At 40.9% G+C, this 26939-nt stretch overlaps 1 protein-coding gene across 1 annotated transcript in view; it reads left to right on the top strand.

The window, feature by feature from the left end:
* The window catches only part of LOC134611943 (fascin-2-like), a 28302-nt gene extending 20514 nt beyond the window's left edge, over positions 1-7788 (top strand). The window contains exons 2-5 of the mRNA XM_063456293.1: positions 40-196; positions 4159-4280; positions 6069-6236; positions 6937-7788. Of these exons, the coding sequence (XP_063312363.1) occupies positions 40-196; positions 4159-4280; positions 6069-6236; positions 6937-7142 (653 nt within the window). The 3' untranslated portion in view covers positions 7143-7788. The remainder of the gene's footprint in view (positions 1-39; positions 197-4158; positions 4281-6068; positions 6237-6936) is intronic.
* Positions 7789-26939: the final 19151 nt, after the last annotated feature.

Below are 26939 nucleotides of genomic sequence, written 5' to 3'. Positions count from 1 at the left end.
ATGAATTCTCCAAAACAGTCTCAATTCTTTAACTTTCAGGTGTAAACGTCTCAGCCAACCAGGACGAGGAGACAGATTATGAAACATTCCAAATGCAAATCGACAAGGAGACCAAAAGGTGTAGTTTCCACACCAATGCAGGAAAGTACTGGACCCTGGTGAGCCACGGTGGCATTCAGTCCACAGCCACTGAAATGTAAGTGCCACATCCATCCTTTAATTGGTTCATTTCCTTGCTTTGCCCACGAAGTGCTAGGGCAAACCAAAGATGTCTGTTACTCGCGGTGGTTGGTGTATGAAATGCCATTTGCAATTTGTTTTTAATTAATTATTTTACGCAGACATATTGCATCATAAACAGGAATATACTTGTGTCATAGTTATAAAATTGAGTTGGTACAAGAGTGAGAATATTAAATATTATGACATGCAGTGACATTCTTGCACAGATTTTTATATAAGCTGACGGTTTTTCACAATTCGAACCAGGGGAGACACAAGGAGGAAAGATAGGGAAGGGTAGAGGGGGTTCTGTTGATATTTCGTGGTGGACCAGTTCCTTTTCAGGATCAATCTGAGTGGCCATCTTTGTAATCGAGCCAGGGGTCCCAGGTTATGGGATGTGGCGGAGGTCTTGCGTACTATAGCCGTTAAATTATCCATGATTTATTAATCTATATTTTACTCTTATTTCGCGTTATACATCGGTGGTAGACATAGAGTGAGCAGTACAGCCATTTTACAAGCCACCCTTATTAAGGATACTCCCCTGAATACCACCTATAGCTGGGGGTCTTTATTAATGTACCCTGCTAGCCATGTATTGGCTCCTAGCAGACAGCGAAATTATAAAAATGTGACCCTACTATATTAGTTGAGCTCTGGATGAGATGTCACAATTGTACTAAGTACTGAGTGTGCACAGACTGTACAAGACCAGAGAATTGCTGAAGATTACACGGTAAGGTTGGCGCACGGAGAATCAATGAAATGAGACAATGCCTCTATCTCTAGGTCTACGTGGGGCCCATTAACCGTCACAAGTAATTACCCTCCATTGCTTTTGTAGTTGTAGTAATGCAATGTATTACCCATCATTCTGCTAAATTATTCGGACAGATTTCAGGTTTTTACAATCCCCCAATCTGCTGGTAGGCATATTCCATGTAATGGCTATGGTTTAGGACCCCTGAAGAACCTTCTTTTCTGTTACTACTTTGCGATACAGAGCAGTTGTGGCAAACCATCTCCTTTCATCTTGTTTGGTGGCTGTCACCCCACCTCTTCTAGACTGTAAGCTTGCTTGAGAAGGGCCCTCATCTACCTATTGTTCCTGTGTAATTGTCTAATTTATTGTTAATTTCCCCCACCTTCATAATATTGTAAAGCGCTGCGGAATGAGTTGGCACTGTATAAACACCAATAATTATAATAACGGTGAATAAAGGAGCTGTAATACCTTGTCCTTGTGAGCAGCTCTGAGTGGTCTGTGAAGAATTAATTCACTGTCCCTAATTCCTAGTGGTCATGGGTTGAGAAAGACCCATGACTTGAGGTCAGATGAATGCTCCAGTCCTTGGGGGGAAACATGTACATTTCCAATACCGTCACATGTTATCATCTTCAACCCATTAAAGCCAATTAAATTATTGTCCCTCCCCCTTTAAACACAAATTCATTGCTGATTATTCAGAACAGCACAGAAGGCCTTGGAAATGCTCAGCTTAACAAGAAAGTCATTGTTCTGGGACTGAATGAATCATGAGACTTTCAGTCATTTACAGGATGAACCATTATGTTTTTTTGGACACTGATTGAGAGCATGGACACAAACATCCTCCACCATGGGAATGGCCCGATCTCTATCCGGTTCAGTGCAGAGATTTATATTAATTGTTCTGTTATAATATAAATCAAGGCTCCTCTCTAACTATGGCATTAATACAATAGTTTTAGAAGAGAAAAGTGATTTCATATTTAGAAAAAAATATTTTAATATTTTTTTTAATAAATTGATTTTTTTAATATGATTTAAAAAAACATATATAAGAGCAATGCTATGCAAGTTTAGCACAACACGTGTTTTTTAAATGTAGCTCACAACCATCTGCTGTGCAAAGATTAGCCATCAATATAAAACAGTGTCCAAAAATGGACATCGTCAGAGGAGTAAGTGCCAGTTTATCTATAAGTCCTAACAATTTTTTTATTATTATTTTTGAAAGGCATTTTTGGAAAATGTAACTGTCATAATGAATAAACTGCAATGCTACCTTGGATGCAAAGTATAAAGACACTGTGTGTTCTTCCATTGTCGAGCCTAACAGGGGGTCATACAAACAGGGAGTCTATGAAGTCTAGTTTGTGTTTCATGTGTGCGCATGGAATAATAGATACAATGATTGTCAAGGCTAGTGGCGTCTTGGAACTTGAGTCTCAGGCTGACTTCAGAAACGGCAAAGGATGTTTTTTCACAGTTTGGTAAATGAACGACTACATTACAATCCAGCATCGATAACCAATCAACAACATTTTCTGACTTTCGCAAAATATTGCGAGATGATGTTCAAAATTCTAAATTTGTGGTTTTTTTTTTCCCTGCTAGTAATGAAGTCAGAAAATGATATCCTCTAAAAGCCATTCCAAAGCCATGGTGTCATTGTTAATTTCATGATATCAAGCTTGACATGCTGATATTGCAAGGTTAATGACAAAACAATAAATAAGTTGCCGCCTTGCAGGGGTCTTTCATTACATCGCAGGTTGAAGGATGTGGACAGCAAAGTGTATTGATGAGGTTACAAGGTCACATGCGCGACCTTGCAGTCTGTTTCTTGAAGGTATCTGTAAGGGACATTCCAAGTACCGTCCACATTTTTTGTTATGTTATCAAATGTGCTAGTTATATTTTAGTTGCAGCGCCTGTTTGTTAATGAATGAGGAATCGTCATTCGTCTGTATCGTTATTTAACATTGCACGCACACATCATCAAGCCACGAGAGGTTTTAGTGGCGTTCGTTCCGCTAAAACCAAGTACTGGTTATTAGTTAGTAAAGTCCTATTAAACTTCTATTCAAGTCCTTTCAGGTGATGAAATTGCTATTTGTTTCAATGGTTTTATTAAACAAACACTCCATTTTGTAGATATATGCCCAAAGAATGCATGCATGTATTTTGTCCTCCATGTTTTCTCTGTGGCCATATGAAAATACGGCTTACACAAGCTGCAGACCAGCTGTCTGCAGCCTTTGAAAGCCCTCCCCCTCATCCTAGGCATAGTTTGCAGTCTGTGCCGGGGAATACACCAATCAGAGGATTCTCACTGAGCAGGCTTGTCCTGGAGCCGATCATGGCTTTCCAATGCTTCTCAATGAGCTGTGGTATGGCTCATTGAAAAGGGGAAGGCAGTGCGCTCCATCTTAGTGTTACTGCCCCCAATTATAAAAGTTCCCATTTCTAATGAAGCGTCGATTTATCATTTGATAAGTTTTTTTTAAATTATTTAACATTATTGGATAAATTCTTCATAATATCATACCAAATGAGAGTGCGTCCAAAAATATCAAATCAGGGGGTGAAATTGTCACTTTTATAAACCCTCACAAATGTGACACATGACGCACCTCAGTAAGCTGTAGCGTCCCTTTAAACTGTTGAGCCCCTTTTTCATTGAACCGGTTATGGTCTCTTTGTTGCCCGAAAGTATCAGAAACGCGGGAATGTGATCATGTGGACATTGTTACCAGTTCTTCGCGCACTGATAATGTGTCGAGAAATATTGATTGATTTTTTCGTTAGTGGAAAGGATTTAAATATACTCTGGCTTATTATGAGAGATTACCTCCAGATTCTCAAATGAATGTAAATGATAGAAAAGGTCGTATCTGTGTTGGCTTCACCAGAATAGTAGGAAATGTTTTTTTGTTGGGGACTTTTTAGAGCCTCTATGATGGCGGGCTGTAATGAAAAAAAATCCCTAAACAATCGTTTTTGTTTTCTCAATATATCAAAATGTATTGTCTCACATATCTATCGAACTTTACACATATTTCAGCGAGGTACAAACGGTGATAATGTGACTGGTATTCAAGTCAGGGACTTTCCACTGAAGAGGTTTAACTGAGACTGAAACATGGTTTCGTTTTGTGTCTTCATAGTGCTGCCAACACGATGTTTGAAATTGAATGGCGAGGCAGGAAAGTCGCTCTGAAAGCCAGCAATGGAAAGTATATCTGTACAAAGAAGAACGGGCAACTGGCAGCAGTCAGCGACTCAGTTGGTGAGTCATAATGCAAGGAGTACCATGACTATGTGTGATGTGCCAGCACTGTTGGACAGCAATGGCTACTGGCTCATGCCAACCACTTCCTATCCTTGCTTGGTGCTCATCACAAAATATCAGCAGAGACTGGTGATCCTCTATGCCCATCACAGAATACCAGCCATGACTGGTGATCCTCCATGCCCATCACAGAATACCAGCCGTGACTGGTGATCCTCTATGCCCATCACAGAATACCAGCCGTGACTGGTGATTCTCTATGCCCATCACAGAATACCAGCCGTGACTGGTGATCCTCTATGCTCATCACAGAATACCAGCCATGACTGGTGATCCTCTATGCCCATCACAGAATACCAGCCGTGACTGGTGATCCTCTATGCCCATCACAGAATACCAGCCGTGACTGGTGACCTCCATGTCCATCACAGAATACCAGCCGTGACTGGTAATTATCTATGCCCATCACAGAATGCCAGCCGTGACTGGTGATCCTCCATGTCCATCACAGAATACCAGCCGTGACTGGTGATCCTCCATGCCCATCACAGAATACCAGCCGTGACTGGTGATCCTCCATGCCCATCACAGAATACCAGCTGTGACTGGTGATCCTCTATGCACATCACAGAATACCAGCCGTGACTGGTGATCCTCCATGCCCATCACAGAATACCAGCCGTGACTGGTGATCCTCACTGCTAGTCCCATTACACCAGCAACTTACCCTTACTTAACCTAGATGTTCCTCTCATAGAATGTCAGCCATTTCCACATCCTGTTTGGTACATTTCTGCAGAATCTAAAAATAATGTTACCCACCTGCTCACCCGCACAAAGCTTACTCTAGCCATTTCCTAGTAAAACCCTGTAGTTTGACTTAATTGTATAAACTTCACCCATATATAGTTAGAAGAAGAGGACCACTCTACTCAATGTCACACAATGTAGCTTCAGCAAACACGAGTCTGTTCAGATTTTGTACATGTAAATAAGGGAAGCAGGTGGCACGATTGTACACAAAGGATAGTAAACAGAGCCAGGAAACTGTACACAATATCTCCTATTACTGTGCTGGTAATGGGACAATAACTCCAGCAACACAAAGGACATAGAGCCATTTACATATTCTATTGTTGTTGTTGTTTTTTTTTTTTTTTTTAATAATGATATTAAAGGGACAGTGTAAGTAACATAAAAACTGCAGCGCAACTATTCCAACTCAATATAGAATGTCAAGTCTATGGGCCCCATTCCTTGGGTTTTTTGTTAAACCAATTTGGAGCAGTTTGACAAAAGGCAGGGCTTTCCGTGGCACCCAGAGACCATCCTCAGTTGCATTGATAATGCAGAATTTACATTTATCAATATCAATCAATACCAACTGGGATAACTACCCGAGGCTGCGCGCACAGGGATTGGGATTCCCCAGAGCTCTCTGCCCGAGATATAAATTCTGCATTATTAAATCGGCTTGGAGAGGGTCTGTCTCTGAGTGCCTTTAAGAGTCCTGGAGTCCCCAGAGTCTTAGGGTCAAACCCAGACAGTACTCTATGCCAACAAGTCTTCACCTATGACTCCCTTCTGTAAGTCTACATGTCAAGTACTCCACTAGTCTCCACATTACAGTAAGATAAAGAATTATCCAAGACAGATTTACCTAAACGAAAGAACTAGAGACGTGGTAAAAACAACAATATATCTAATAATATAAAGGCCTTTACTGTGTACTTCGATTGAGATATTACCAGAGTGAATTGTTTTCTGTTTTATCTTATTTTAAAGGTGAAGATGAGGAATTTATACTAAAGCTGATAAACAGACCAATTCTGGTCCTGCGTGGAGATCTGGGCTTCGTCTGCTACCATAAAACATCAAACACGCTCGATGCAAACCGTTCCTCCTACGATGTTTTCCAGATCATCTTTAACAATGGCGCCTACCAAATTAAAGGTCAGGTACAAACACAACGCTCGAGGGGTAACAACCAACTCAAATATCAGATTGGGGCCACGTGGACGACAACCTTGGCCATTTGCTATCATTTTACCCTTTAGGTTCTGGGTTGCCCCGACCAGGCAGTCCAAGACTTACAGCACTGAATGTATGTATATATATATAGACAGGGCACATCTTCATCCTGTCTTTAACCCCTTAAGGACACATGACATGTCTGACATGTCATGATTCCCTTTTATTCCAGAAGTTTGGTCCTTAAGGGGTTAAGCACGCCTATGTTTAATTTTTGGGTGATGCCTTTTCAGTGTGTATGTAGAATTCATTTCTATATAGAAATTATAGATACTGTAGGCTAATAATTGGTACAGGAAAAACGTGATCCAGCCTGCCAGAATGAAATTATGAATCATTGGCTTTCACAATGTAGGGTGAGCTTCGGAAAATAAATATATTAAGAAGTGCTGAAGAGATTAGAATAGCAGGCTTCCCGCAACACATGGCAACCTTGAATTCAATAAAACAACAGTCCAGAAAAACAAATAGATATTTATGTCGACTGACACCAATATGAAACAAAAGGAATCTAACACAGTCCCAGTACACATGCCATTATACATGTATTATCAATAAATGCTACTGCAACACTGCGTACTTTTTATCTTAATTAATGTAATGTTCTTTGCTGTTTCCTCAGGCCAGGCCGGCAAGTTCTGGTACATCTCCAGTAATGGTACTATTTGCAGCGATGGAGACATGTCGGAGGACTTCTTCTTTGAGTTTCGAGAACATAACCGTCTGGCCATCAAGGGCAAGAATGGCAAATATCTGCGTGGGGACCAGGCCGGCACGCTCAAGGCAGATGCAGAATCGGTTAATACAGCTACCCTATGGGAGTACTGAGGGACACAGAGCGCCACTTAGGACATTAGATGAGCGGCCTGGTGACCTGGGTCAAAGAAGGACAGAATAAATAGGGTCGAGGTCCAAACTAGGACCATTATTAGAGACTGGAAAAGAGAGACTGTTGACCCTGAGACTTTATATTTTATAGTGGTCCACAGTTTTGATTAGATTGTTGTAAAGCTATAGAGGGCACAGTGACTCTCTAGAAACACTTTAGAATCCGGGGAGATGCATGTAATTACCCACCGAAGAGTTTAATATTTCTATTATAGAGTAAGATATGTATGTTATAAAATTTGTATATTTGTCCTCTGTGTGTACAGTGTGCTACATGCAGGTACAATCAGTTATACTCTGAGGGTGGAATTAGAAATGTAATACTATTACCGTATGATTGAACTACCGTATATATACTCTGTTATGTTACATGTTCCATAGTTGGACACTGCAGTCATACGAGCAGGTAATAATTCCAGGATAGGTCTAAAAACAAATCAAATAAGTATTTCAATAAATGGACTGAGCTCCACCCCGTTACTGACCAAGAGGTACGACTAGCTAAAACCTAACACACCTCCTTGGCTGGAAAAGGGGCGACTGATTCACAAATATCTAGTTTAATAAAGATTTCTTTGGCGACAAATTAACTCTGTGTTGATGTAAGCGGTCTTCTTGGGATGTAGGAAGATCACTTAAAAAATAGAGACTGAATGAATGGAAGCATCTGCCAAGAGAAACTCATATCTGGAAACGCTCTGGTTTTGCCCCAAACTATGGATTTTACAGTTAACTGAAGGGTCCCCAGGGCACGACCTGATTCTGTGCACGTGGCAGCCATACTTGGTAACATTATTAGGAAACGGGTCCATAGCTCTTCCACTGCCTTTTAAGGCAAAGAAAGGATGTTTCCAGACCCGAATGTAGGTAAGGCTGAGTATGATGGGGTGGGTAGTTCACAAAAATCTGCAGAATCAAACTACCACTGGTAGCGCTCTAGAGAGCTGCTTATGGCAAACAAACAGAACATTCTGTAAATAAACAGAACATTCCATTAATAAACAGAACATTCCATTAATAGGCAGAACATTCCATTAATAAACAGAAAATTCCATATAAAAAGAGATTTCCATAAATAAATAAACAGAACAGAATAAACAGAACACTCCACATATAAACAGAATTCCACAAATATATCGGGTCAGACAATAATAATGCCTACACCGACATTAACATTATCTGGAAAAATGTTCAAACATTTACAAATATTGAGAGAAAAAAAAAGTGTTAGCTTCCTTTTAAGTGACAGTTTCCAGCCCTTCCCTTGTAAATACCAAGTAGGAACCCGAGGGGAAGACTCAGACTTCCTGTAGTAATAGCTAAAAAGGGTGCTGATTCTGATTCTAGCCAATCCCCGCTCACACAATATTCACATTTCAAGCTTCTCTGTATGGAAATCCTTAGCTGGACCTGCCTGAATGGAGCTGAGTCACTCACTGACTCAGAAGCGAGAAACCATGTTATTTTATGGTTTGACAGAGAGATGTATGAGAGATCCGAATTGCAAAATCCAACCGCTGCCACCATGGGGATTACTTGCTTCGTAGTGAGCCGAGAAACTCACATCTCTGGTTTAAAAAAAAACACAAATCTGGCCTAATCTGAGATTTCCTACACCTCAGTTATTTTCTTGCTCAGCCATAGCACAAACATACACAGCAGCGCTGTACAGGATTATTGTCTTATTCAGAGACAAAATGTGCTGATGGCTTGCTTACATTGGAACATTGAGAACGACATGGTCACAGTTATAGTGTATTTATCTGTGTCTGGTCACGCCGAGCTGCATTAAAACACAGGATTCTATTATTTGGACTCAGAAAATGGAAACATTCTAACTGCGGCATTCCACGTACATTCCTTACTTCTGAAGGGTAACAAGGGTGCCAGCTCTCTGATAGCACTAAATATCTGCCCCAGAGACATCGGGATATATTGATTTTTGCACAGCAAATCACAAGAATGCATAAACTAATACTATTTATATATACACACACACACATAACTGAGACCAGGCCAAGGCTGAAAGACATCGACAAAATAATTCTGTCCAAATATGACATCACAGCTGGAAATGGGCCAATGGTGAGGCTGCCATCATTGAATTACTATCAAACACAGAGGGCGGAGAGACCTTGACAATCTGTCTGTGCTTAGAATGTGTATAGTATTATCTAGATCTCTATATAAAGGGCAGACTACGGATAGTGTGCTATATCCATACAAAGCACTGACGATAGCAGGAAGCAGCTTCCATTAAACTGAAACTTGCTGGCTAATTATTAAGTTAGCGCCGCGTACAATGATATGGATTGGCATGTAATAACGCATAAAGCCATGTATTAAAGGGAAACTGTCACAATTCTGGAAATGACACCATTACATAAAGTATTCAAAATCACCTATAACTGGTGTTACCCTTCCTTCATGTGATTCTTGTGTTTTCTTTTAAATGTATATTAAAGTCTTAGCTAATGAAATAATCCCAGGCCGGTTCAGTCCTGGCACAGCCAAGGCACAGGTTGCATTGGAGGAGGAGAAATAGACACATTGTTGCTGTTTCCCAACCTCTATGCTGACTGCCAGGTGCAAAGGGCGGAGCTTATAATAATGATTGTCAGGGAGCTAAGATGGAGGCGCCCAGTTCTAAATACAATGCTTTGGACTGTTACATCCTATTGTAAACATATAAATATAGTACTGACAAAATGGCATCTGTGTAATAGTAAGAGTTACACAGACAAACTGATTAATTGGAGCACACCATAGAGCTCTGTATAACCTCTACAGTTACTCCAACAAGTTACAGGCTCAAAGCTTTAAAAATGACCTCCAAAGTGGAAGTTAGGTTCTAGAACGCCATGACTGCTTGGTAAAGTAGATATTTGGACACCATTAGTAAGCCTTCACCAGAAAGCAGACTATCAGTGCTCTTAAAGGGCTAGTCCCTGCATTCCGAGGGAATAGCAGCTAAACTCAGCTCCACTTCCATCTATAGAAGGAATCTTACCTACACAGTGGTGTATCCTGGTTTTGTGCTGAATAGGCAGGACAAAACTCAGGTGCCCCCCTCCCCCACGCCACCCATTCCGCCCGCCCCACCTTCTAAATACACACACACACATTCACTGACAGATACGCATACACTAACAGAAACACACACACACTAACAGACACACACACTAACAGACACACACACACACACACACACTGACAGACACACACTAACAGACACACACACTCACCTTACCTACACAGTGGTGTATCCTGGTTTTGTGCTGAATAGGCAGGACAAAACTCAGGCGCCCCCCTCCCCCACGCCACCCATTCCCCCCGCCCCACCTTCTAAATACACACACACATTCACTGACAGATACGCATACACTAACAGAAACACACACACACTAACAGACACACACACTAACAGACACACACACACACACTAACAGACACACACACACACTAACAGACACTAACAGACACACACACTCACACTGACAGACACACACTAACTAACAGACACACACACACTCCCTCACATTAACACTATTTTTTTTTTACTTTAACCCCCCCCAGCCTCCTCACCTTTGGGAATGCTGGGGGGGGTCATCTTTCTCCCTGGTGGTCCAGTGGCTGCTGGGCGGTCGGGCGACTGGCGAGGGAGCACTTCCTCTGAGCTGTCTGCTCAGCTCCCTCGCGCGCCGCAGAGTGAGGCTGGGAGGCGGAGCCAGAATATGACGTCATATTCCGGCTCCCAGCCTCACTCTGCGGCGCGCGAGGGAGCTGAGCAGACAGCTCAGAGGAAGTGCTCCCTCGCCAGCCGTCCGCCAGCGCCGCCCAGCAGCCCGCCGGCATGTCTGTTAGCCGCAAGGCTAACAAGACATTTGCCCAGGCATTTGGGGGTGGCTTTTTTTGCCGCCCCTGAAAAATGCCACCCAAGGCAAATGCCTTGTTTGCCTCGTGGCTAAAACGTCCCTGTACCTACATGTATGTAATAAATGATTAATATACACCCGGCTCTCATTGTGGCAGACCGAAGGCTGCACTATATGCTTCTCATTGACTGTTACAGACCGAAGGCTGCACTATATGCTTCTCATTGACTGTTACAATGTATTCTCTCTCGAACACACAGTAACTTTGCGGCTGGAAGGCCAGTTTCAGTGATGGACCAGTGTCTGCTTTTACCATATGTAGGGAGACTCGGCCCCTTTGTGTTAGAGATCTGGATCCTCCTACAGTACACAAACTCCTTCCTAAAATGGAAGTCCCTTTATTGCTGTTGTAGAGTTCTAGAAGGAAGGGCCGAGAGTTATTTTTGGGTTTTTTAAATACTTTAACTGCTTCTAAGCAATGCATTGGTCCCGGTGTAGTCATGGCTTTGTTTGTGCAGTCTCAATAGCTGAAATGCCTATCCAGTTTTATACAATAAACGACGTGCAATTTGTACCATTAACCCATGCGTTACTATATCATTTTGAAATAGTAGCAAACTGTGTTTTTCATAGGATTCACAAATACACGGTCCCGGTACATTTTGCTGATGGTGCCATCTAAGGTTGCCAGACCACGTTTGCTGGACACACTCTACTTGTACATGCCATGATTCCTCGGACAGCACTTTTCATGTACTGCTTCGGATTGTTGGGCAGTTGTCTGTATTGAAGAAAGATATAAACCTGCCATCTCTGGTGACACCTGGGAACATACAGAAATATCCGTCACCCATTTACTGGACTCACGTGTGGACGGCCCACACCTTAACCTTCGGAGCCTTGCAAAATGTTAACCATTTAAAGACTCTTTGACATGTATCCTGATGGTGGATGTGTTCTCCCTTGTTTTTTGCGAAGGGTAATACTGTTACTGTTAGAACACAAAGTTCTATCCCTGCTATTGGCTTCATTAAAGGGACACTCCAGACCCTTAAAGTGCTCTATGTGTGAAGAGTGTGTCCTCTTTATTCAGCAAAAGGGCAGATTTTAACAGAAACTGACAAATTCATAAATTAACCTTGTTACGCCCATCTGGCTTTCAATCAGACAGCAGATCCGGTTACTTCTTGGTTTGGTTAGCTCAGTGGAGCTAAATTCAAGATGCAGCAATTGCCCAGAGCACCCGCCTTGCAAAGACTTCTCATTGAGCTGCATTGGGAAGTCTGTGATTGGACAGCCACAGAAAGTCTGGGCGGGGTTAGAAGGGGAAGGTTTGAAAAGGCTGCAGACAAGAGATCTGAATCTTTTGCAAACTGAATTTAAATATACCAAGAGTGAAAAAAATTCATAATTAAACGTGTGCATGTTTTTATCCATGAAATATTGATATTTTTGGTATTCAAGCAGTGGAGTTTCACTTCAAGCTGTATGGGCAGACCGTAGAGGTGGGTGCCTGACAATGCACAGATACCTGCTCTCTTAATAATGGGCACTGGCACAGATGAAGATTATCATAACAGAGGTAAAACGGGGAGAGGAAGGGAAGGCAGCGACTGGCACTTACCCAGACACTTCCTTTGACATATTAAACAGATATTATAAAGCTTTGGTGAAAGTGGGTTATTCGCCATTACCCCTCATTGGTATTACGTAGAGGAGACACAGCCTTATCTGAGTCAGTAATGGATTAGCTCTCTTCCGATGCCAGCTATTACCAGTCCGGTAGGTGTGCATATTCTACATATACCTACGTATATTGTGATGCTGACAAGAGAGAGAAGTGAACTGGAGATAAGCAGACGCAGCCTGGAAGTGGGTGAAATGCGGCTGTTTAGCGAGTAAGTCCCTTCACAGATAGCGAGTGCTACAGGGACAGACTACACTCTCTTCAAATGAAAGCTGTATTCCGCCCAATCAGAATTCAAATCATGCTTACAAATAAACCAGGGCATCCGCACAAGGCTCACAGTTAGCATCCGAGTGGCCCTTCCGGTGAGTTCAGAGGACATAAGCCTGTGTTTAAGGTCAAAGCCAGTTCCTGCTTCCCCACTACCTGTTAGTTTAACATTTCCTTTCTTGGTTTCGTGTGACTCAAGCCATTAAGTTATTTACTTAAGGCAAAGCCTTTAACAATGAAGAATAGATAAGCATGGATTTATATAGGTGTTACTTACTACATCCCTGCGTGGCCAATGGATGGGTGGACTCAGCAATGAGTCTTATTCATCCAAATTGTATTATTGTGTTTTGTATTTTAATATGTTCGTCACTGCCATACATCATAGGAAATAGACAATATTTTATGTTCATTGATTTATTAATTTGAAACCATAACCTACATGTTCTGCTATAGTTTCTGGACCCCATGCTTTGGCCTGTACATCGTACCATATATATTTTACGGAGCTTCTACTAAAACAAGCTAGAATCCAGAAAAAAAGATCACAGGGGTGAGTTCTGGGACCGGATTCTGACACAAACTTCACTACATACCTTAATATTAAAACGTTTATGTTCTTTGTATGTTTGTATGTTTATAATGAAAGTTTATTTAACAGCCTTTTCATATGACTTCATCAGATCTCCTGCCTGATTCTCTGATAGGGTCTCACAATCTTTATCATCAAATTCATTCATCGAGTAATCGGTGTATTATCCGTACAAACCTTTCTTATCGTTACCTTATCTTTATTTCTATGCTCAAATAGTTAACTTGGTTGTAGCTCTAACTGATAAATAAATTAAAATAAATAAATACAATGACACCTAGTAGAATAAACAACATGTGTTCCTTAACATAGTCCATATGCTGTGAAGCTGATTGGCACAGCAGAAGGTAACGTGGTATTTACAAATTATCTCACTGAAATTGTATGTTAGGAAACCACCAATAAGCCCTGGGAAAGCCTATAGACATAAAATATTAGGTGGGTCTCTTCTAAATGATATCTATTCCTGCTCTAAAACATTTCATAAAGATATTTACTTGGTCCTGCACAGAAACATTTCATATATATACACTGTATCCCGTGCAGCCAGCCTTTGCAGCAGTTACGAGATTAAATTGTTGCTGACTGAGAGAATTTAAATTTACTCATCCATTGTCTTATGTTATGTTGAAAGTCAATTCGAAAATGAATAGTAGAGATTGGATTCAAACAGGATTAACATAGGACAACGAAAACATATTTTGTTATTATTCAATAACCTCTGTGCCAGGCAGTGGAGACCAGTCCATGGTAGCAGATGTAGCGTCAACCCCTCCCAGTTATGAAGCAAATTAAAAAAATACAAAAAACAAATCTATTGGCAATGTAAGGATTACTGATAAGTGTGTGTTAGAAAAAACTTCTGTTTGCCATGATGATATCTGCAGTTTCCGTTCTCCCTTTTATTTATGACTGGAGATGCAGCTGGGTTTGAACAGGCCATGGTATCTTATGGAGTTAAGTGGGTAGAGCCTAACCAGTCAGGACTTATGTCCTCATATGTCCCCCTTTTGCATTTAAACCAAATAAAGGTAAATAAAATTTACTCACCCATGTTCCAGCACTGGGACTCCACCCTTGTAGCCCCCAGCTCCGCCTTCAAAGATGTCAACATGCCGGCTGATGTCTTCTTGATCTCCAACGATTCTTCAAGAGAAGCAATGGATTGGAGCTAGGCATGAGCGGACAAACGCCGCTCTCCTCCAATGAAATGTTACTAAAGGAAGCACCTCTAGTGGTATGAGGAAGACAGCCACTAGGGGTGGATTTAACCCCGCAATATAATCATTGTGCTTCTACAAAACAGCAATGTTTTACACTGCAGAGTTAAAATTACACAAACCCAAGCCCAACGTGCGAGGGCACTCATTAACCCAGTGTGGACCCTGCAGAAAATGAACCCAGGGACACATCGCAGGGCACTACCCACATGATCCCAACCAGGGCATGTTCCATGAGAACCCAGTGTGCACACTGCAGGAAGATGAACCCAGGGACACATCGCAGGGCATTACCCACATGATCCCAACCAGGGCATGTTCCATTAGAACCCAGTGTGCACCCTACAGGAAGATGAACCCAGGGACACACCGCAAGGCACTACCTACGAGATCTCAACCAGGTCACATCCTATGAGAACACAGTGTGGACCCTGCAGAAAGATGAACCCAAGGACACATCGCAGGGCTCTCCCCACATGATCTCAATCAGGGCACGTTTTATTAGAACACAGTGTGGACCCTGCAGGAAGAAGAAACCAGGGACACATCGCAGGGCACAACCCACATGATCTCAACCAGGGCACGTTTTATTAGAACACAGTGTGGACCCTGCAGGAAGATGAAACCAGGGACACATCGCAGGGCACAACCCACATGATCTCAACCAGGGCATGTTCCATGAGAAAACGGTGTTGTCCATTTCCACCTTGGAACCTGCTATGTGCAATGAATGAGAAGTCCACTGGCAGCTGCGGTAAATAGCTCGACCTGACCTGAACTGACAATTATTCTGGCCAAGCCAAATCCTCCTTTAGTTCAGCTGTAGAAGCAAGTCCCCCACTGGAGCCAACTTGGCTGAGTTTGGAATTGCTGAGCAACGTGACAAAAGTGAACTTGTACTATTTACTATGATCCAACTTTGTGAATAGCCTCAGAAGTGGGCTACTCGGACCTGAAATTATAATAAGGACTATTGACCCATTAATCACCACTGTATTAAAACTCAATGGAAATCACTGAGAAGTTAGGTCAAGTTTACTTTTTACATAGTGGAAATGCAAATAAAAATATAATCTTTTTATTTAGTATATACTTAGTATTAATTGTCAACTTTTTATTATTTCTGGAAACAATGGATGCTTGTAATATAGACTTTGAGCGCATTATTTAACAATGAATGTGTATAAGTCAATCATTAAATCCCTATTTTTTCAGTGAAAATCCTTGTTTACCCAAAATAACCACTTATCTGCGAAAACCATCTAAAAGGTAAAGCTTTGAAGTCACCCCAGAGTGCTCTTTGAGAGGCTGAATGCTTGCTCATGATTTTAGGATTCGTGAACAAACACTTACTCTTGCCACCATGGTTTTGGGTCAGACAAGCTGAGTCTCTGATCAAAGAGGAGAAGACAGGGTGAAGGAGGAAAGCAATGAAAAGGAGTATTTACTAATGTGTGAGAATAATGAAATGATACACACCGACTCTGTAACTTATATACACACATTTATTTTATTCATAATATTGTAAAGCACTGCGGGATCTGTTGGCGCTATATAAATGGCAATATATAATAATAATTTTAAATAAAAATAATGATAGTTTTCCTTTAACCCGGGAAGCAATGAACCTGTATTGGTGCAATGGAAGCTCTTTAGACCGATTTATCGGATATCGGAGTTATCGGATATTTATGGCAGAAACGTCACATCACATCCTGTAAAAGATTGGCGAGAATAAAATCACGTTTCATTCCACGAATTTGTTAAATGAATGGCTCAGGGCTTACTGCTCATTACAAGCATAACCTCTTGTCGTAGCCAAGTTTTCAAAAGAAAGAGAAAAAAAAAAAAGGCGGCTTTCCACATGTAAATAGTTTTATTCCATAATTTCGAGATTCTGCTGAATGTGTGAAGGGGTTAATGAGTTCTGGGCCAGCGAGAGGTAAGACTCTCTCACAGGGCTGTACTACAATGCTATGCAGTAATTCCAGTGGAATGTAAAACAGCCAGAGGGCTCTCCAGTGCTCATGGGGAGCAGGGAGGGGTAGAAAAGAGTTCACACAGAAACACACAGAAGTTTCACCTTATAAGGACAGAGCCAGGAAAGAGGAAGTTTAGGATTGGTCCGTGAGACGTGTTCAAACTGCACATTATTCACATTTTTTAAAAACAAAGGGCATAATCACTGCAGCACAGTTTAAAATGCACCTGTCAGAAATGCCACAGTCGACACTTTAAATATAACAATATTTCTTTTATACTTTGTATTCACAAAATTGTTAGAAAAAGCCTTGATAAAACTAATTATCTGAAGTTATCAGAAGTTATCTGCATATATGCCCATTCTGCCTGCACTGATAAACTCCATGCGAGGGTAACTGCGATGGCTTCCATAATGCAATGCACACAGCTGCAATAACTGCATGTTAGAACCGTGCATTAGGGAACACTATAGTACTGGAATACATATTTATCTCCCAGAACCTGCTCTCTGTGGAGATTAAAGGTTCTTACACGTATCATTTTTCCACCACCGCAGCTGGCCCCACCTCCCTGGCTGAAATTATCAGTCCCTAAGCTTTTCCATAGGAAAACATTGGAAGGCTGTTGTGCATGTGTGACGAAATGCTGTGCAAATTAAATGAATGCCTCTCTATGGAATGTTCATTGCCTCTGTACCAGACTAGGAAGCATGTTATCCACTGTGTGATTGACAAAAGGTGACAGACCATCTATTGTCCATCAATTGTCCAAGTGATCCTATGTTTGGCAGTTTAGTGAACGGAAAGAAGGTAAAAATGTTGCTGCAGATCATATCTTCCAAGGCTGGAAAGCTCCATATTGGTGGGGATTGTGGGAGCTATAGATTAACAGCAAGCAGAGAGCCTCTGGCTTCATAAGGATCATGGGATATGTAGTTCAATAGCTCTAGAGCTAAAATCAGCTATGGTTATACAGTCAGGTCCATAAATATTGTCACATCGACACAATTCTTATCTTTTTGGCTCTATACACCACCACAATGGATTTGAAATGAAATGAACAAGGTGTGCTTTAACTGCAGACTTTTCAGGTATTTACATCCAAATCAGGTGAACGGTGTAGGAATTACAACAGTTTGTATATATGCCTCACACTTTTCAAGGGACCAAAAGTAATGGGACAATTGGCTGCTCAGCTGTTCCATGGCCAGGTGTGTGTTATTCCCTCATTATCCCATTTACAAGGAGCAGATAAAAGATCCAGAGTTAATTTCAAGTGTGCTATTTGCATTTGGAATATGTTGCTGTCAACTCTCAATATGAGATCCAAAGAGCTGTCACTATCAGTGAAGCAAGCCATCAATAGGCTGAAAAAACAAAACAAACCCATCAGAGAGATAGCAAAAACATTAGGTGTGGCCAAATCAACTGTTTGGAACATCCTTAAAAAGAAAGAATGCACCGGTGAGCTCAGCAACACCAAAAGACCCGGAAGACCACGGAAAACAACTGTGGTGGATGACCGAAGAATTCTTTCCCTGGTGAAGAAAACACCCTTCACAACAGTTGGCCAGATCAAGAACACTCTCCAGGAGGTGTGTGTGTGTTTGTCAAAGTCAACAATAAAGAGAAGAGTTCACCAGAGTGAATACAGAGGGTTCACCACAAGATGTAAACCATTGGTGAGCCTCAAAAACAGGAAGGCCAGATTAGAGTTTGCCAAACAACATCTAAAAAGCCTTCACAGTTCTGGAACAACATCCTATGGACAGATGAGACCAAGATCAACTTGTAACAGAGTGATGGGAAGAGAAGAGTATGGAGAAGGAAAGGAACTGGTCATGATCCAAAGCATACCACCTCATCAGTGAAGCATGATGGTGGTAGTGTCATGGCGTAGGGGAATGTATGGCTGCCAATGGAACTGGTTCTCTTGTATTTATTGATGATGTGACTGCTGACAAAAGCAGCAGGATGAATTCTGAAGTGTTTTGGGCAATATTATCTGCTCATATTCAGCCAAATGCTTCAAAACTCATTGGACAGCGCTTCACAGTGCAGATGGACAATGACCCGAAGCATACTGCAAAAGCAACCAAATAGTTTTTTAAGGAAAAGAAGTGGAATGTTATGGAATGGCCAAGTCAATCACCTGACCTGAATCCGATTGAGCATGCATTTCACCTGATGAAGACAAAACTGAAGGGAAAACGCCCCAAGAACAAGCATGAACTGAAGACAGTTGCAGTAGAGGCCTGGCAGAGCATCACCAGGGATGAAACCCAGCGTCTGGTGATGTCTATGCGTTCCAGACTTCAGGCTGTAATTGACTGCAAAGGATTTGCAACCAAGTATTAAAAAGTGAAAGTTTGATTTATGACTGTTAATCTGTCCCATTACTTTTGGTCCCTTAAAAAGTGGGAGGCACATATACAAACTGTTGTAATTCCTACACCGTTCACCTGATTTGGATGTAAATACCCTCAAATTAAAGCTGAAAGTCTGCAATTAAAGCACACCTTGTTCATTTCATTTCAAATCCATTGTGGTGGTGTATAGAGCCAAAAAGATTAGAATTGTGTCGATGTCCCAATATTTATGGACCTGACTGTAGTTTAATATCTGCTTAAGAGAGCCGAGCTAGCACTTTCTACGACCATGCCTTAGTGACAATTGATTAGACCAGGGATGGGTAACCATTGGCACTCACTCCAGATGTTGTGAACTAAATCTCCCATAATTCTCTCACAGCCATAATGCTGGCAATGCATCAGAGGAGATGTAGTCCACAGAATTGAAGGTTGCCTAACCTACACTCAATAGAGCATACTATCAGAAAACACTCTCACCAGCAACCTTGACTTGCTGAATTCACGCTACACATCACTCATGTTTCCTGTAATTGGTTTTATAATAAACTGAAAATGGTGCATACTGTGTCACTAGTACAACATTGCCATCCCATCTCCTGGAATCGTCATGCACATGGTAAAGACAAACATTAGCTTTCTCTTGTTTAAAAAGGGTGAGCTGTCTAAACAGTGATTTTCCATACTGGTAGTTCTCTCTTGATATAGTTAAGGCAGGCATTGTTTACCCTGCCCCAGGATCAATTCGTTTTGTCCTAATGTCTTATTATAAAATAGCAGGGAGGGGCTGCACAATGTCCAAATGTGGTCAGCAATCGATAATCATGGCTGTACAAAAATTCTCACCTCGCACTGTGTGTTACAAAAAAACAACTAAACTAAACAACTGATTGGGCAAACACTGAGTCTATTGGGAACATTCTACCACCTTTTTCACGATCCTCCCACAAGCCTGCCTGAGAGTAATGGGAGTTGCCTCCCAAATATTTTCCCGTTAAACGATACATGGCAGAAGCTTTGTAGTGCAATGCAAATTAAAATGCCACTCAAAAGCTACGAGTGAATAATACGTGAATTTAATTCTTAACAGGGAATTGTTACATTTGATTTATTTTATTTTGAATCCAGCACATCAATATTTGCAATACATATACAGCATTTATGCATCTCCTATGTCACTATATCGATTTGTTTTATAATATTTGATTACTTAAACTGTAATCTGAGAGCACAGTTACTTTCTTAAGAGGCATAAACTGGGCATCTTTATTCAAATTAACTCTTCCCATAACCCAACAGCTAAATAAAATTGTCATTAAACACGACTAATATTATGTAAATTTTCCAGTATTTAATTTTCTCTCATATTTATGAAGATTCAGCTTGTTAACCGATACATGATTATTTACTAAATTCTAAATTTTTGCAAATTAATTCCACATTTCAAAACTAGAGCTGAGTTTCTGAATGTCTCCAAGTTAATCTTTTAGCCCAACATTTGCAATTCATATAGAGGACGATGGGAGATTAATTTGCATGAAATGCCCTGCCTGTGCCTTTCCAGGAGGAAGCTGTAATAAGTGCAGATTATTAATCAAATTTAATTTACAGGCAGCGTGATTTGCATTCCATGATGCTCTAGGGCAGGCTTCCCCAAACTTCAGCCCTCCAGATGTTGCTGAACTACTACTCCCATGATTCTCAGCCTATCTGTTTCATTCATAGAATCAGTAGTTGTAGTTTAGCAACATCTGGAGGGCAGAAGTTTGGGGAAGCCTGCTCTAGAGGAAACACCGCTGGTGGGTGCATTGTCCCTTTAAGAAGGGCACCTATACCACAGGTGGGTGGTCAGTTAGTATTTATATAGCGCCAGCAAATTCCGTAGCGCTGTTACTACTAAGGCTACTCTGGCCTTAAATTTGAAATTCACTTTGAATACTCACTTTAGTAAATACCTCTATAAGAATATTGTATAAACCTGGAAGGGCAGAGACTATAGAGGACACAATTGGGCAGCCGTGCTTTAATAAACATATTTGTTTGTGCAGCCCCCCTTTGACCAGATGCTGGGAAATCTGCCGCTTAGCAGTTAGCCATCTGACATACTGTCTCGAGAACCATATCTTGTTTTTTTGTTTATTGCCGTTTCATGGTTTGCGCAAAAAAACCTGTTTATGTGTTCTCTTTTTAGAATGTGCAAATAGTGATTTTTAGGCAACATATGTATTATCTAAGCAATTGCGAAATCTAGTTCCCTGTCTTTGCATTTTCTCAAAGCAAATGCCCATAAATAGAAAGGTTTGGAGCATTAGTAACCAATACAATACGTTGCAGTCCGGTATTGTTCCACCACAGGTTATCCAGTCCATACAGTCAGATTCTATCCGGTCATTATTTTAAAAGCACATAGGTTTTCTTCATATGGACCAGCCACTCGGAGGGCCCACAATGGCCAACATTTTACCCCCAGGACCATCATTCACAGGGATAAGAGAAAAGAGGCAACACAATCTTTTCATTAGGTTCCCAGCCCCCACAAAAATAAGGAAATGGCAGTATAATTTTTGTCTAAGATCCCAGCCACCTATGAGCTTGTCACCCACTTAGGCCATCTTGAAATTGTTAATACATGAGTTTATATTTTAACAATTAATTATCACACTTGATTTATTTTATTTTCCAGCACTTTAATAATTACTACGCAATAATTATTTCTGTATATGGATTTGTTTTCAAATAATTTGATTACTAAAACTATAATCAGATCAGTTGCTTTCTTAAAAAGCATAAACGGGGTAACCTCGGGTTCTCAGTTGGCAATGAACAGTCAATTTCAACTGTTGTTTACTTCATCAACAAGGGGCCTTGGCAGAAACCAGTTAAGATCCCACAGGACCCAAGCCAGGTTACCAGTTTGTCTCCCCCCATTCATTCTTCACATAAGGATGGTTAAGTATGACAAGCAAATTCATGGTTCCGGGGCCCCTGTTCAACCTCTGTATCCTAGGTAGCTGACTTGTGATTAATTCTGCTCTTGGCATGGGAGAAGCATGCCTGTAGGATATAGGAGATGGATGTTGCCCAATTATATTGTTCTCCTAATTGTAGCAGTGTCTAGCAATGTAACCTGCAAACCACATCTTTTGAATTCAAAGCTTCACAGTGAATGCATAGTCTTTCCCTCTCAACATTTCACCAACACGCTCAATGCAAATCGTGCTTATAGTGACTAAAGCCTCTCAACCATCTGGTGGACCCCAGTTCTTACATAGTTGACCGTTTGTGGAACCTGTCCCCAGGTGTTATCCACTAATTCCCAAGATTATGTTAGAAACTCTGGAGAGAAGATGGGTGCTGACAAGCTGAACATCACCAATAACATCCAATGAGTTCAGATTCTGCTGAAAGCCCCAGAATTTAGCAGTTTGTACTTCCATTTTCTTCAATGAGGACTGTTTGACAGCTCACAGTATTTGGATCCATCTCTCCACCAACATTGTGTGCATTTTGGGTTCCACCAAAATGCTTGAGCTTGGCTATAACCATATTTGTCATCATAATATCTCTACCCAACCTCTTGCCTTGGTATATCTGCCTCTTGACAGGGTATCTCTGAGCCCAATCCATGGTTTATAATGAGTCTAATGCCTATACCGCTATAATAAACTAAGAAGAATATATGGCTTCCTGTATCTCCAATCCACAAGCTTTTACCTACAATGATGCTAAGGCAGACCTTCTTGCAAACCTTAAGCTTAATCTAAAGGCAATGCTGGAGATATTAATACACAAATAAAGACGTAAATAAGCAGTATTTTATAATGAGAACTGATGTGGTAGCTATATTCTATTATCTAAAATTACTCGCTGTCTATCGTCATTGATGTTGCAACTAAAACCCATTATATATTATATACAAGTTCTATTAAACATGATGGGAAATGGAATATTCTATATATTATGCCCCACTCCTGCTTTCCAGAGTGCAGGGTTCCTGCACTAACATGACCCCATGCTAGACAAAATGCTTTCTACCTTCTAAAAATATCTCAAATAGACTATTTAATAAAAGAATTACCCTACAATCACCGTCTCTTGCCCATCTGCAACTCTCGAATTCCTTAAAATGTTTGAGTTTTGCATTAACACAGGTAGGCTCCACCGAGGTTCAGGTGAACCCCTAAAATCCCCTAAACAGTTTACTCTGTCTCTACGTTATTAAACATGAATGTTCCTTCATTCTGCTTTTGAACTAGAATTTCATCAGCAAAATAGTTTAATGAATCCTGGGCCCCTGTCAGCATCAAATTCACTTCCAGCAAACTATGCCTTACTGATGGAAGGCTAAAGGCTTGCTGAAAATTGCCACTAGGTTCAAAACTTCTTAATATGCAACAATTATAGCAGGAGCACTGTCTGCTACATTATTTGCCTTCCTGTTGTCCAAGATCATGGTCATTATGGTTTCTGAAATGTATTTATCCCATGTAGACCCCCACCCCCCAATAGCCCGTCACACCCTACCCTATCTCCAATCTATATCTCATCATTCCTTTCCATGCTGCAGTTTGTATCTGTCATCATTTTGTGTGCCCTAACAGTACAGCATCCTATGACCAATGGCTGTGATAACGCCTTTTTATAAATGTGATTACAATGAGTACCTACTAGGACTGGCTGCTCGTTTATATCAAGACCTCATTTCTAGGTTAGTTCCCTTTTTAGCCGTTTCCTGATTGCTGCTTCCGACCTGACATTATCTGGCCTTCTTCTTTTTCTCTTCCTGCCCAGTAATTCCAAAAACACTTTCACTTCTATTTTGATGCAAAGTAACGCAACAATAACAGTTATTCCCTTTCTGATCTTACTTTATTTGGACTGAGAAGAAAGGCCTCCCAAAATACAGACCAACGGAAAAAAATATCAAACTAAAGAATTTGTTTTGTTTTGAATTATCCGTCAGCTTCTAGAAGGTCGAAGATTATAGTCTCCCGAGGCGTGGCAACCTTATTTTTACTGAGGCCTGTGATTTTGTGTTACTCAGTCTGTAAATGGATTGGGGTTCTCTAATTTTGATGACACTGAATATTAGGTCACAGTGATAGGTGTCACACTGCAGCTCAGGCAGCAACGCAGAATTAAACATCCTTACTGCTAACACAGAAGGGTGAGGTGCTATGAAAACAGAGTTGGATTGACCATTCTGTCACGGTATGATCTAATAATTGGTCACCACGTTGATTTATTTTACATTTCGTGATACGTCATCATATGACACTTTGAATGACAGCATGGGGAGAGCACAAGCTGTTTAAAGGCTGTAAGGAGTAACAGGTTATATATGTCAGTGATTGTTTTCAATGATATGTGAGGACGGTGGAGGCAGGCACCTAACAATGGCATTTACTGAATCATCTAAGTTCATAGATTGCTATGTCTCTTTAATGACATCTGCAGCACCAAGGCACATAGAGGTGACCGCCCAAACCATGTCACCCTGTGCTACAGCTCCTTATAAGGAAACTTACCTGATGGAGCAGTGAACACGCAGCCAGTCTCAACCCTTCCTGGGAGAGATCAGATAAAGCTGAGATACTATGTAACACTGATAAACAAAGTCATATAAAGGATCACTTCTCTTTACAACTCTTTAAAGTATTTCGTGAAACAATGTAAGCTGCGGCTTATCTTTACGTGTATCCCCATGTCACCATAAATGTAAATATTATTTGAAGCAGGTCGGGCACGCCCCGGTACTGTGTGACTGGCAACGGACTCCAGTTAGAGCCTGAATACAAAGGATGGAAACACATGAAGGCAGGACGTGAAGGGCAGCAAGTTACATTCAAAGTACATCAGATGTGAACGTTTACGCAGCCAGTTCCGTTTGCAGAACTGACACTAGGACTAGCTGAGCGTGCCAAATTAGCAATCCTCACATCCTCTTCTGCCCCAGCAGCAATCGGCAGGCAGCAGCCCAGCTGGACAGACCTTTAAATAATTGATGGTGACATGTGGATATAGGAATCAGGAAGTGATATTAACTGTGCTTTGTGAACTGGATATCTCATTGGATGCCCCAATCCCCAATCCGCATCCCCCCCATCATCTAATTCTGTTATGAGGAAACAGGAACTCAGTAACAGGAAGTCAAAGTTCTGCTTTACCTCCAGGCAATGAAAATCAACTCAAAACACGGGGTATGGCAGTATGGAAAACTATTTTTAAACTATGTTAGGAATTAAATGCACATTAGGTCTGGCTTTTGTAGCCAGAATGATTGGTTTATTTTTTTAAAGAAACAATTTTTTTTATATTATTTCCAATTAACATTAGACAAATATAGATAGAAGGAGCTGCAAAGTGATGGCCTGATCAAGGGGTCAAGTTAGTAAATTATAAAACGATGAAAATAAAATATGGAGATAAGTGTGTAAACGGCACTGTGAGAGGTGTAGACGGAAGTCAATCCTCTGCTGATTGATGGAAGCTGTTGGGTAAAAGACCATTGTATTGGAAGAACAGTGATGGGTCCCTAGTTTAACTGAGAAAGATTAATGAAACATGGGTTAACCAGAGCGACAAAACGTAGACCCCCAGCTGCAGCAGTACCTCAACTCCCATGGTGCTTTGCCAGTTTTACAGCTGTTCCATTGTAACTGTTAATGGAAAGTTAAGCCAGACTCAAAGTTTAGTGTTATGAGCGGGTTTAGATGTTTGGTATCATCCGCTGGGGATTAACCAGAGTGAGGAGATTCTAGAACATGGGGGTCAGGAGCCAAAACAATGACTAATGGTCATTGCCACCAGACACGTTTAAAAATTCCGCGGCATCTCACTTACGATGGTATAGGTATGAGTGTAATGAATCAGTTAGAAAAACGTATGTTTTTTTTTATCCAAACACCAATCTATCCTGAATTGGCAGCTGCATCGTCCATTACAATATAATGGAGATTTCATTAAACTCACCAATTTTGACAGACATTTTGCAAATTTACCCGACTCACTGGTTAGTAAATAAACCTCCTAAGATACAATACTAATCATACCTATACACAATGGGTTAAAAAAAAAAAAACTGAAAATTTGCTGAAAAATGGGGAAAAAGAAAGAATATCACATAAAAAAAATGTCAGTGCCCCATACAAGGACAAGAAAGGATTTATAGTCTTACAGGAAATATCAGCCGCGTCAACATAACTGTCCGAGCGAACAAGATTTAAGGCAAAGCCTTAACAAGCTGGGGACTATCCCATGTTTATAAACCAAGACATACTCTATGTTCTATAACAAATATAGCAAATACAAGGTGCAGTTATCATCTAAAATGTGTTTTAGAACAGGTGTGTTTCAGCAAGGAAAGCTATGTTGTGAAATTGCTAGGCCAAGGGGATTGCCAGAGGATATGATAAAACGTTCACAGATCTAGGTCTGACAAATACCTGTGAGGTCAGTAATGTAATCTAATGTATAATCTATATGCTGTGTTTACAAAGTCGTCACGAAACGTTACATTGCACAGATGCTTAGTTTTGGAATACGAGAGGAATGATCCCAATATGGGCTAATTCCCAGAAAGCCATGTGCATCGCACATACATGCCACACTAGAAATAAAAATTTTAAAATCATAAAAAAGATACTCGCCTATTATTATTTATATAGCACCAACAAACTCTGTGTGCTGTACAAATGGCGGACTAATAGACAAGTAGTTGCAACAAGACAAGCTGAACGTAG

This window comes from Pelobates fuscus, chromosome 5 (genome assembly GCF_036172605.1).
Source record: "Pelobates fuscus isolate aPelFus1 chromosome 5, aPelFus1.pri, whole genome shotgun sequence".
In the NCBI taxonomy this organism is placed as follows: Eukaryota; Metazoa; Chordata; class Amphibia; order Anura; family Pelobatidae; genus Pelobates; species Pelobates fuscus.
This window is presented reverse-complemented; position numbering and strand designations above follow the sequence as displayed.